The sequence below is a fragment of the Oncorhynchus gorbuscha genome, linkage group LG04, assembly GCF_021184085.1.
Source record: "Oncorhynchus gorbuscha isolate QuinsamMale2020 ecotype Even-year linkage group LG04, OgorEven_v1.0, whole genome shotgun sequence".
In the NCBI taxonomy this organism is placed as follows: Eukaryota; Metazoa; Chordata; class Actinopteri; order Salmoniformes; family Salmonidae; genus Oncorhynchus; species Oncorhynchus gorbuscha.
In genome coordinates this window covers 44423839-44436862 of record NC_060176.1, presented here as the reverse complement: position 1 = coordinate 44436862, position 13024 = coordinate 44423839, and the positions used below count along the sequence as shown (strand labels likewise).

The window sequence follows — 13024 nt, the reverse complement described above, 5'->3', positions numbered from 1 at the left end:
GAAGTGCCTTCTGATCATAGAACATGTTGAATCTGTCCAACTTACTACCTCAGAAAATGTATTCCATATTATGTTCAATGCATTTTTATCCTCTGCACTGAAGAGTGTCATTGAACAAGTAGACCATACTCTAAATTCACCTGACTATCCTTAATGCAATGTAATCTAACTGAGGAAAATGTTTATATTTATGACTTTATTTAGTTATTTGATGTTATAGTATAGTAATCCATATCATCATAATGAAGTGTTTGTTGGTGGAGACTGTTACATAATTGCTGTGGGAAAATAGTCAAGTTAACAGAGGAATGAAGATGTCCTCAGATGCTGTGTAATCACAGGGTGGGTGGATGGTAAAAATGATGATATAATGATAGAATCTCCCTGCAGCTGAAGAGGGATTTGTTAGTGAGGGGGATCAAAAATAGGCTGATGATTCATGAACATTAGAGTCGGCAGCCCGCTTCTCTCAGCCAGCCTGCAGCAGATGGTTGACTAACAGTCAGGCTGTAGGACCAGTCACACTAACCATAGCACCATGAGACGGTGACAAACAGCAAGTTCCAGCCTTTCTTTTTTTTACGCTACTTTACCTCTTTTGTGTTTATTTGGTTCCCACACTTTCAGAGCGAGTTTATGCTTAGACTGGTGCACTCAAGCCTGCAAAACAACCATGTTCCGCTTTCCCGGCTCCGATGTTACCATCACGCAAACTCTGTTTGACATCAAAATGTTCCAAGAAATATAGCTGGTTCATATAATATTTGTGAGTTTAGTTTACAGTGACTGTCTATGAAAATACTGTTTAAAATGATTATATAGTAAAGACTTAGCTCGAATAATGTCTATGTCTCCAATACTGCATCATTTTACAGATTATTATATTGTGTTATGGGGGGGGGGGGGGATTCTGACCCGGGCTAAGCACGTGTAAATGGAACTTAATTCCCTTGTATTAACTTTTCTCTCTATGTGTATTCTGACCTTGAACTTAAGCATGGGAATAGCATGCTATTCACCCGCTATTCATTGCCAGTGGATATCATATAAATGAAGGCGTGGTGGAGGTGTGTCTACAGATCCACCGTATTCTGACCTTGATTTAATTCCCTCATAATTCCACCACCTTAACGCGATGAAAGGTTGAATAATGTAGAGCAACCTGTCACTTCCAAGTGCAACAACATAAAGGTATGTTATACTTCATTCTTTCCCAAATAGAAATAACACCATTCTGGCTCCTGAGTGGCGCCGTGGTGCAACTGCATTGCATGTAGTAGTGTTAGAGGTTTTACTACAGTCCCGGGTTCATATCCCGGGCTGTGCCACAACCGGCCGTGGTCGGAAGTCCCATAGGATGGCGCACAATTGGCCCAGTGTCGTCCGGGTTAGGGGAGGGTTTGGCGGGTGGGGTTTTACTTGGCTCATTGCGCTCTAGCGACTCCTTGTGGTGGGCCGAGTGCCTGGCGGCTGACCCCGGATGCCAGATGAACGGTGTTTCCTCTGACACGTTGGTGCGGCTGGCTTCTGGGCGTTAGGCGGGTCATGTTTCGGGGGGCGCATGACCACCTTCGCCTCTCTCTCTCCCTCGAGCCCGTTGGGGAGTTGCAACGATGAGCCAACATCGAACAATTGGGGAGAAAAAGGGGCTAAAATAAAAAAACATTTACAAAATAACACCATTCTCCATGCACTATACTTTATAAATTGACAAGAATAAAACAGTAGGTATCAATTACAATTATTTTATATATATTTTACCTTTTGATCGCTGGAGACATGTGAAACCAGTCATATGGCGGCAAACGGAAGCATATCAACACTCTTCCACAGTGAAGTTCGGAATGAAATGTGGAGACCCAGACTATAGGCTTCTAGAGGCCATGAAGGTGGTATACCGGGAAACCAACGGAGTTGATTATTTCTAGAAGGTTTTAATTATATGCCCAGACTTTTCACTGTATTTCTTTTACAATTTGTAGTATTACATATTAGACACTATTGGTAGCCACGCTCAGTTCTACTCACGTACATGTATAATTGTCACTAACTTCATTTGTTAGTCTCCTTACATTTTGCATCATTCCATCGTTAGGTTACCTTTCTTTCCCCTGTCACGTTCATGTGGTTGTTCCTGAGGATCGCGAGCAAAAGTGGATCATATAAGGCTAACGTATTACAAGTTGTGCATTAATGTATCCGATTTGAATCATTATGGAACGCACACCAGACTTAGCAGTTTAAACCTGGACCCTGACACACGGTTCATGACAACTGGACCATTGTCATCACAGTTTCATGATTAGTGAGGGTCATCAGGTTAGAGTTATAGGACTACTATTCAACCCTTACTGTACACTTTTCTCCCCTTACAATATTTCATGGATGGAACCATTGATTATGGAACTTTCGGGATAAATGAAACCACTGTATTTTTGATTCACCAATATATTTTGTGCAAGGGCTGGTTCATTTGTAATCCTAGTGGGCCTATCTAACTTGTTTTTATTGTGCAAAATGATCATTATCTGGCTAATAATGGGGGCCACATCTGGCTAATAATGGGGGCCACAAGGAATATGTTTTGCAGGTGGGTTAGAAATGCCAAGGCTGATTTCTGCTGGTCACAGCCTCTACCCCTAATTTTTTGCGTTAAAGGCTTTCCAAACCTGTTTGAAAACTTTACCAAAATACTTTCCTAACCCTAAAAAATATACAAGATTAGAGTATTTTTTTATCTATATATTGGTGCTGGAAGGATATGAATATACATATATTTACATGGATTTCGTTTATTGATCCCAAATATTCTGAACCGTTCCATACACTACATTACCTAAAGTATGTGGACACCTGCTTGTCGAACATCTTTTTCCAAAATCATGGGCATGAATATGTAATTGGTCTCCCTTTTCTGCTTTAACATCCTCTACTTATCTGGGAAGACTTTCCACTAGATGTTGGAACATTGCTGCGGGGACTTGCTTCCATTCAGCCACAAGAGCATTAGTGAGGTCGGTTACTAATTTTGGGCGATTAGGCATGGCTGGCAGTCAGCATTCCAAATTATCCCAAAGGTATTTGATGGGGTTGAGGTCAGGGCTCTGTGAAGACCAGTCAAGTTCTTCCACACCAATCACGAACAAACCATTTCTGTATGGACCTCGCTTTGTACACGGGGGCATTGTCATGCTGTAACAGGAATGGGCCTTCCCCAAACTGTTGTCACAAAGTTGAAAGCACAGAATCATCTAGAATGTCACTGTATGCTGTAGTGTTCCTATTTCCCTTTACTAGAAATAAGGGGCTTAGCCCGAACCATGAAAAACAACCCCAGACCATTATTCCTCCTCCACCAAACTTTACAGTTGGCACTATGCATTCGGGCAGGTAGTGTTCTCCTGGCATCTGCCAATCCCAGATTTGTCCGTTGGACTGCCAGATAGTGAAGTGTGATTCATCACTCCAGGGAACGCACTTCCACTGCTCCAGAGTCCAATGACATCGAGCTTTACACCACTCTAGCCGAAGCTTGGCATTGCACATGGTGACCTAAGGCTTGTGTGCGGCTGCTCGGCCATGGAATCCCATTTCATTAAGCTCCCAACGAACAGTTATTGGGCTAACATCGCTTCCAGAGGCAGTTTGGAACTCGGTAGTTAGTGTTCGAACCGAGGACAGTCGATTTTTACATGCTACGTGCTTCAGAACTCGGTGGTCCCATTCTGTGAGCTTGTGTGGCCTACCACTTCGAGGCTGAGCCATTGTTGCTCCTAGATGTTTCCACTTCACATTAACAGCACATACAGTTGACCGGGGCAACTCTAGCATGACAGAAATTTGACGAACTGACTTGTTGGAAAGGTGGCATCCTATGAAAGTGCCACGTTGAAAGTCACTGAGCTCTTCAGTAAAGCCATTCATCTGCCAATGTTTGTCTTTGAAGATTGCATGGCTGTGTGCTCGATTTTATACACCTGTCAGCAACGGGTCTGGCTGTAATAGCCAAATTCTGTCATTTGAAGGGGTGTCCACATACTTTTGTATTTATAGTGTAATTTAGTGTGTCAAGAAAATTCTAATTAAAGGTACACCAAATTTAAAGGGATAGCTTTAGATACAGTAAATGTTCTGAAACCCCTATTGAATGAATACTCCATGTGAACATTTGTTGGCTAGCAAGTGGGTGGGTTTTCAGTGGTTGAACAAAATGTATTCAGCGCGCAAAAGGGAACCACGCTGCAAAGCCCAATATGCAGCTGCATACGGTAGCCTACTGTAAGTCTGAATACCAACTACTGAGAAGTGCATAGGAAAGGCTGCACAGGAAAGGTATACATTTCCTAAATCTGAATTGGCCACAGAAGTAAAAAATATATATATATATATTGTAACTGATTTCATAATGTAGTTTCACGCCACTTATTGTAGAGTGGGTGGAGACTGAGTTGAGCCATGTCAACCGACGTAATGGAAGTTGGATCCTAAGACAAACCATCAAACATGTATTTCATCGAGTTTGTTTCACCCCCCGTCGCCATACCGCTTTCAGACTGTGAACCTTGCATAACGCGAGTGCGTTGGTTGGAGACTGAAGATCCGCACACCCTACACGGAAACAGTGAAGCGCGCCCAGAATTCGGTGCCCAATATAGTATATCCTGTGTAGAATAAAATCAAGACATTTCTGGGAGATCACATAACTTGCCTTTATAAACGAAGTGGACTGTTATAACCATGTAAGTAGGCTAGAATTTATACCGATTAAGTATGTGTATGTCGTAAATAGATGTATCAAAGGTTGGAGTTGTAGCCTAAAGTTGCCCTTGTTTTTCTTAAAACAACTAATCATTCATTGATTGAATAGTTGAAGATTAGGTTGCATACCACTAAGGCATAGAAAATAGCCTCGATGATGACTGGGCAAATGGCTGGCTCCTATTCAAAAATCTAATCTCATTTTTTAAAGATTTGTCATATAGCCTGCTGTACTTTGCTTTTGTAATCCTGCTTTTAATTGTAATATTTTATTAGATAGGGTAGTTTGGGGCAACTAGCCCTCTGGGTAACCCCCTGTAATTCTCATAGAAACCCACCTTATGTCACCAATCTTTCCTAACACTTTCCTCTGACTGCCACAACTCTAACTCAACTAAAAATGTAATCGTTCTCATCTACATGTTTTAAGTCACTCCAACAAAACGATTTTAAGGTAAATGTATCTAGTATTTTGTCATTTAGAAAAGGTTATATTTATATATAAAGTATATAAGCTAATGAAGTCAGATCTATACACTCCACATTTTGTTGTGTTAAAGCCTGAATTTAAAATGGATTCAATTGAGATGTTGTGTCACTGATCTACACACAATACTCCCATAATGTGAAAGTGGAATTATGTTTTTAGAAAAGATGAAATGTAATCAGTCAATAACTATTCAACCCTTTTGTTATGGCAAGCCTAAATAAGTTCAGGAGTGTGCTTAACAAGTCACATAGTAAGTTGCGTGCACTCACTCGGTATACAATAGTAGTGGTTAATTAAGAGTCTATAGACGGTCCTGTGCGTCAATATAATGAACATAATATTAAAAGTCCCCATCAAAATCTATACATTTGCATGGCTTGCGCCTCAATCCACCACATCTGTGGTGGAAAGTGGCAGAGCTACAGAACTGTTTGTCAGACCAGGAGACATCTCAGAAATTGGTCTTCTCAGGAAAACGTCTGTGGCCACCCTATGGAAAGATGAGACTCGCGAACACGATGGTGTACTCCGTTTTGCTCTATGACCTTTACAAATGTCACGGGACTCATATTTCCAAATTAATGGAAATATGGAGGTAGTTTTATGCCAACAAAATAAGGGGTTAAATATGTGTCACCCGACAAATATTTCCTAGATCTCATAGATGTAGGACAGACACTGCAAAACTTTATACCTCATGATTTTTTTTTTTTGGACTGTATTCTTTTGCCGTTTAGGAATGTGTTATTCAATCTATTGTTATGGGCTACAGTAGGAAAGGCCAAATTCAATATTTTATCAAATAATTCGTGAATAGTTTGTTATATATCTAAAGGGGTCCTAAAAATCCAAATCAAATAGTTAAATGATCCATGGTATGACCATTTTAAAACAATTCCATATGTTGGCTTAGTAGAACATGATTTTTAGATGATTACCATATCTCTGTACCTTACACATACAGTTATCTGCTCTGTCGAGCAGTACATTCAAGCACATATTCAACCACAAAGACTAGGGAGATTTTACAATAGTTCGCAAAGAAGGGCACCTATTGGTAGATGGTTAAAAAATCAAAAGCATTCATTGAATATCCCTCTGAGCATGGTGGGGGGTCGGCAGGTAGCCTAGTGGTAAGAGCATTGGGCCAGTAACCGAAAGGTTGCTCGATCGAATCCCAGAGCTGACAAGGTAAACATCTGTTGTTCTCCCCCTGAACAATGCAGATAACTGTTCCTAGACTGTCATTGTAAATAATAATTTGTTCTTAAACTGACTTGCCTAGTTAAATAAAGGTTAAATACATTTTTTAAATGGTGCAGTTATTAATGAAACTTTGGATTGTGTATCAATACACCCAGTCACTATAAAGATACAGGCACCCTTCCTAACTCAGTTGCCGGAGAGGAAGGAAACTGCTCAGAGATTTCACCATGAGGCCAATGGTGATTTAAAACAGTTACAGAGTTTAATGACTTTGATCGGAGATAACTGAGGATTGATCAACTACATTGTAGTTACTCCACAATACTAACATAAATTACAGACTGAAAAGAAGGAAATCTGTACAGAATAAAAATATTCCAAAACATCCTGTTTGCAATAAGGCAAAAAATGTGAAAATAATGTATTTTTTTCCTGAATACAAAGTGTTGTATTTGCAGCAAATCCAACACAACACATTACTGAGTACCACTCTTCACATTTTCAAGCATGGTGGTGGCTGCATCATGTTATGGGCATGCTTGTCATCGTTAAGGACTAGGGAGTTTTTAAGGATAAAAATAAATGGAATAGAGCTAAGAAATCTATTTTAATCCTACCTTGTAACATAACAACATGTGGAAAAAGTTAAAGGGAGTGAATACTGAAAGCACCGTTTACATACCATTAGGGAGCCTAAAGATAAATTATACACTTGTTTAGAAAGATATTAATGCAATCAATGGTACCTAAATTAGCATTTTCCAAATCATATATAAATCATCTATACGTAAATTCATTGAGTTACACAGTCATGTTTTGATACTTTAGGATGATTTGGACATGAAAATGAAAATAGGAACCTTACATTACAACCTCATCATAGTGAGGATATTAATAGTGAGATGTGCAATGCCATTGTGTTTCAATATTTGATGTATTTCATAAAAATAACATACCTAGACTTTATCTTTAAATAATGAATTACTCAAAAATGTCCAAATAAGTGAATGAAACAGGTTGCCTATTGAATTCATGTTTATGTCTGCCTCTAAATGTTGCCTGCACGAAAGAAAAGCCTAATGTTTGTCACTGTACAGTAACAGTCCTGGGTCTGTGTGTGCTCATTGTTGCATGTATGTGGTTTTCCCCCAGCTTCTGGATAAGGACTATAGCTTCTGCCCAGCTGGCTTGGGTATTGTACTGACTGACAGTCAGTGCATTTTCACCCATCCTCAAGATGCATATGAATAGCTTATTAAATCAATTGAGTAAGTACTGTAAAAAACTACATTTTTTTCTTAGCCCTTCTATTTTCCCTTGCAAATGGAAATCCCCTGCCGTCATATCCTATGATTCTCCCATGACAACTATGTATAATATAGGAACGTTTCACAGCTTTGCAGAAGTAGTGCTTTGAATTTGTATCCTAAGGCCTGGTTTTACTCCTAACCATATGCCTATGAGTCTGATAGATACTTCCTTAGACATAATACCCTTTAAGCCCTGTTTATACCTGGTGCTAACATGTACCCGTTGTCCTGATCTTGTCCACATTCTGATTGTGCCACATTTTTAGACAGGCGTAGACAAATAAAAGACACATTGTGATCTGATTGTGATCAGATCTTCCTCACCAGCTCCAGAGGTAGTCAGCATGCATTGTGCCTGGATATCAACCAAGTGTAAACTGTGTAAACAGATCTGGAGGGTCATCATTATACCGGCCTCTAAAATCATTGACAGGTAGCACCATTGACTCATGGCATCAGTAATTGTCTCAAAATAAATACATTCATATTATTTTGAAATAATATCTTTCAAATCATTTGCAGACCAGTTGATCTGGTCACGATGTGGACACAGTGGACGGATGAGACACATTTTTAATGCAATGTGTAGACTCGACAATCCTTGATCAAATAGTAACTGGATGATATTGCTCAGATCACGAAACTCACATGTTAGCACAGGGTGTAAACGAAGCTTTAGACATAACTGTTTTATATCCTAAATGATCAGTCAAATCAAATATTGTGCCTGCTTTGCAGAGTTTATGATTATAGCGCATGTGCATGGAGCTTCAGTTTCTCACCCTGTGTCCTTGTTTAGACATTGAGTCTCTCATATTGTGTGACTAATGTGTGTCTCAAATGGAACCCTATTCCCTAGTGCACTACTTTTAACCAGAGCCCATAAGGAGTAGGGTGCATTGTCCTAATATAGAAACTCCTTTCCTCTGCATATCCTAACCTTTTTCAGAGGTGTTGAGTCAGGAAAGTGTCCCGTTACCCTGTTACTTGTATACATCTATCCTCCTGGAGATCAGAGACTCATTCTCTAAACAGACTCCATCAATTTTGATCTTATGTATGACTTACGCAGAAAACCACGTATAAGAAGTTATTTATAATAACCTTCCTTTGACGTGGAAATGATCTTACGACTAAGTTCAAGTATAAATCTAAGAACATTATTATAAATGAGGCCTCAGGTGAATAAATGTGACGAGAGTGATGTACTGGCACGTTAGAGACTCGAGCATCTAAAATAGCCCTTGGGGCCATACCAGAATAGAAGTGCTGATTTAGGATCAGGTCCCCTTGTCCAGTCATTATACCGGTAATTAAACATGCTAACTTGATCCTTGACCAGAGCACTCTTACCCTGAGACACTTTATGAATACGTGCCCTGAAGACTTGCTGGAAATTGTCATTTTCTGTTAAAGTGGTTGTGAAGTGGATGTTTACAGAACATTTGGCATTTTAGTAATCGAGCAGACGCTCTTATCCAGAGTGACTTACAGTAGTAATTGCGTACATTTTTCATACTTTTTCACAGAAGCCATGGAGACTGTGCAGGGCCTTCTTCTGTTTCTGTTTGCCATCTGACCAGCGTAGAAACAAATGGTCTGGTTCCCGTGAAGCCTGTCTGTGGTGGGGGTTAGTACTTTGGAGCAGATAGGAGGGGATGGCAAGGGGAGGGGAGGGAGAGAGAAATAGAGAGGCCGGAGGAGTCAGGAGAGGGGACTCAGAGGAGGGAGGGGCTGGCATAAATCCCTCTCCTCTCTCTGGGTTTGTTGCTGTTTATGATGATGTAATCAGAGGGGTTGAGGCTTTTTAGTCTGTCCTCCTCTGAACCAGGATTTCCATATTACTGGGCAAGTAGGCAGACTGACTTACAACGTGTATGTTCTGCCCTTTTAACTTCTTAGCCTTAAGCTCACACACAGATGTCACAGTGTATGTTACATAGGGAAGGATGCATGGGGATAACCTCAGGTTTCTGTACGTCTGTTGTCATCCCTAATGGCAACACTACTTGTGCACTATATTATGCATGTATTTTGAATTATGTATCCGGTGGTGTATTTAAACACCCAAAACTATTTCTATGAGGTTTTTTCATTTATTCCCACTGACACGCCACTCTTCCCTCACCTGAGAGGACTTGCAAATGATGTTGTTCCTTCCTATAAGTGTCTCCCGTCCAAGACTGTCCAAGGCTGTTCTTTACTCTCCCAACGTTCCTAAAACTTCCTCCCTCACTAAATGTCAACTCCTAAACAAACCCTAGATCCAGTTGGTTGTTTGACCACTGCACGGTAGGAGACAGGACAAAGCTGTGTCTGAAATGGCACTCTGTTCCCTATATAGCGCACTACTTTTGACCAGAGCCCTATGAATGACCTGGTCAAAAGTAGTGCCCTATTAGGGAATAGAGTGCCGTTTAGGACATACACAAGTTGGAGAGGGACAGAGCTACATTGTGTCCTGCTGACATTTTGTGTGACCTCCCATACTGTACATCATCCTACTCCCTCCCGTCCCACAATGCTGTGTTGTTCTCAAAAGTCATTATGCTACCGGAAAGCATTTAGTGCACAATTGATCCATGATGAGCAAAGCCAGCGTTTCCACAACTGTTAACAACTACAGTGTGTTGTGGGCCTGCACTGTCTGCATCAGTATCATTTGTAAACAAGGCTTCATTCTCAAAGTAAGGGTGCCTTTTATACGATTTCTTCTCTGCCTATGCTGTATATATAATTCAATTGTAATATATATATTTTTTATCCTATAGCATCTAAGCAAAGTTGCACTGAGAGTACAAAACATTAAGAACACCTGCTCTTTCCATGACATAGAATGACCGGGTGAATCCAGGTGAAAGCTACGATCCCTTATTGATGTCACTTGTTAAATCCACTTCAATCAGTGTAGATGAAGGGGGGCGACATGTTAAAGAAGGATTTTTAAGCCTTGAGACAATTGAGACATGGATTGTGTATGCGTGCCATTCAGAGGGTGAATGGGCAAGACAAAAGATGTAAGTGCCTTTGAACGGCGTACGGTAGTAGGTGCCAGGCGCACCGGTTTCTGTCAAGAACTGCAACGCCGCTGGGTTTTTCCACGCTCAACAGTTTCCCATTTATATCAAGAATGTTCCACCACCCAAAGGACATCCAGCCAACTTGACAACTGTGGGAAGCACTGGAGTCAACATGGGCCAGTACAGTGCCTTGCGAAAGTATTCGGCCCCCTTGAATTTTGCGACATTTTGCCACATTTCAGGCTTCAAACATAAAGATATAAATCTGTATTTTTTTGTGAAGAATCAACAACAAGTGGGACACAATCATGAAGTGGAACGACATTTATTGGATATTTCAAACTTTTTTAACAAATCAAAAACTGAAAAATTGGGCGTGCAAAATTATTCAGCCCCCTTAAGTTAATACTTTGTAGCGCCACCTTTTGCTGCGATTACAGCTGTAAGTCGCTTGGGGTATTTCTCTATCAGTTTTGCACATCGAGAGACTGAAATTTGTTCCCATTCCTCCTTGCAAAACAGCTCGAGCTCAGTGAGGTTGGATGGAGAGCATTTGTGAACAGCAGTTTTCAGTTCTTTCCACAGATTCTCGATTGGATTCCAGTCTGGACTTTGACTTGGCCATTCTAACACCTGGATATGTTTATTTTTGAACCATTCCATTATAGATTTTGCTTTATGTTTTGGATCATTGTCTTGTTGGAAGACAAATCTCCGTCCCAGTCTCAGGTCTTTTGCAGACTCCATTAGGTTTTCTTCCAGAATGGTCCTGTATTTGGCTCCATCCATCTTCCCATCAATTTTTTAAAAAGCAGGCCCAAACCATGATGCTGCCACCACCATGTTTGACAGTGGGGATGGTGTGTTCAGGGTGATGAGCTGTGTTGCTTTTACGCCAAACATAACGTTTTGCATTGTTGCCAAAAAGTTCAATTTTGGTTTCATCTGACCAGAGCACCTTCTTCCACATGTTTGGTGTGTCTCCCAGGTGGCTTGTGGCAAACTTTAAACGACACTTTTTATGGATATCTTTAAGAAATGGCTTTCTTCTTGCCACTCTTCCATAAAGGCCAGATTTGTGCAATATACGACTGATTGTTGTCCTATGGACAGAGTCTCCCACCTCAGCTGTAGATCTCTGCAGTTCATCCAGAGTGATCATGATCATAGAGGGACGGCCAGGTCTTGGTAGATTTGCAGTGGTCTGATACTCCTTCCATTTCAATATTATCACTTGCACAGTGCTCCTTGGGATGTTTAAAGCTTGGGAAATGTTTTTGTATCCAAATCCGGCTTTAAAATTCATCACAACAGTATCTCGGACCTGCCTGGTGTGTTCCTTGTTCTTCATGATGCTCTCTGCGCTTTTAACGGACCTCTGAGACTATCACAGTGCAGGTGCATTTATACGGAGAATTGATTACACACAGGTGGATTGTATTTATCATCATTAGTCATTTAGGTCAACATTGGATGATTGAGAGATCCTCACTGAACCCTTTCCCATAAAAAGTGCACTACTTTTGACCAGACGCCTATGGAGCCTAGTCAAAAAGTAGTGCACTACATAGTGAATAGGATGCCATTTGAGACGGAACCCAGTTCTGCATCACAACTCTTTATTTGATTATTTATTTTCATAATCCTAGTACATTTGATTAGGCACTGGGAATTCGTTTGAGTTTCAGGGGATTATAGCAAAGTAAGCACCGTGCACAGTGTACACACATTGTTCCACACTTAATTAACATTGTATTTTTTTTGTTTACAGAGGAAATGGATGTCAATAGGCCTGTCAGTTTGTGCAAACTGCTGATGTAAAAAGGGGCTATCTGAAATAAATGTGATTGACTGGTAGTTAAGATTTCCAGGCAAATCTCTGGTCTTTGCTTTAGACTGATGGTACTGAGATCTAGTCTAATAGCGGGTTAATGCGAGATACTAGAGGTCCCCACCCACATGACCACACAATGATATAACAAGAAAATACGATGGGATTTTCCTGAGGAAATACATTGTGTAAGATACAGAGGAGCTGCAACACTGATGCAATTATCTACCTTATTCATGGCAGAAATGTACTCAATGGAAGTATACATTTCTCAGTTCTATTCTTTCTTTCTTTCTTTCTTCTCTCTCGCTCTGTATTTCTCTAGAAAGCATTTCATTTTGAGTTATGCCTTGGTTTGGACTCTCGGGCCATTAGCTACAGGCTCAACAGGAACCCAAACGTAGAGACA

General features: G+C 40.5%; 1 protein-coding gene across 3 annotated transcripts in view; it reads left to right on the top strand.

Annotated features, from left to right (window-relative positions):
• The first annotated feature begins 4216 nt into the window (after nucleotides 1–4216).
• The window catches only part of LOC124034129 (dual specificity testis-specific protein kinase 1-like), a 31014-nt gene continuing 22206 nt past the window's right edge, over nucleotides 4217–13024 (top strand). Inside the window, exons 1-2 of one of the 3 annotated variants that reach the window (XM_046346886.1) lie at nucleotides 4217–4739; nucleotides 7607–7722. In XM_046346886.1, coding sequence (XP_046202842.1) covers nucleotides 7692–7722 — 31 coding nt within the window. In that variant the 5' untranslated portion in view covers nucleotides 4217–4739; nucleotides 7607–7691. The remainder of the gene's footprint in view (nucleotides 4740–7606; nucleotides 7723–13024) is intronic. The other 2 variants (XM_046346885.1, XM_046346888.1) reach the window with 2 other exon arrangements.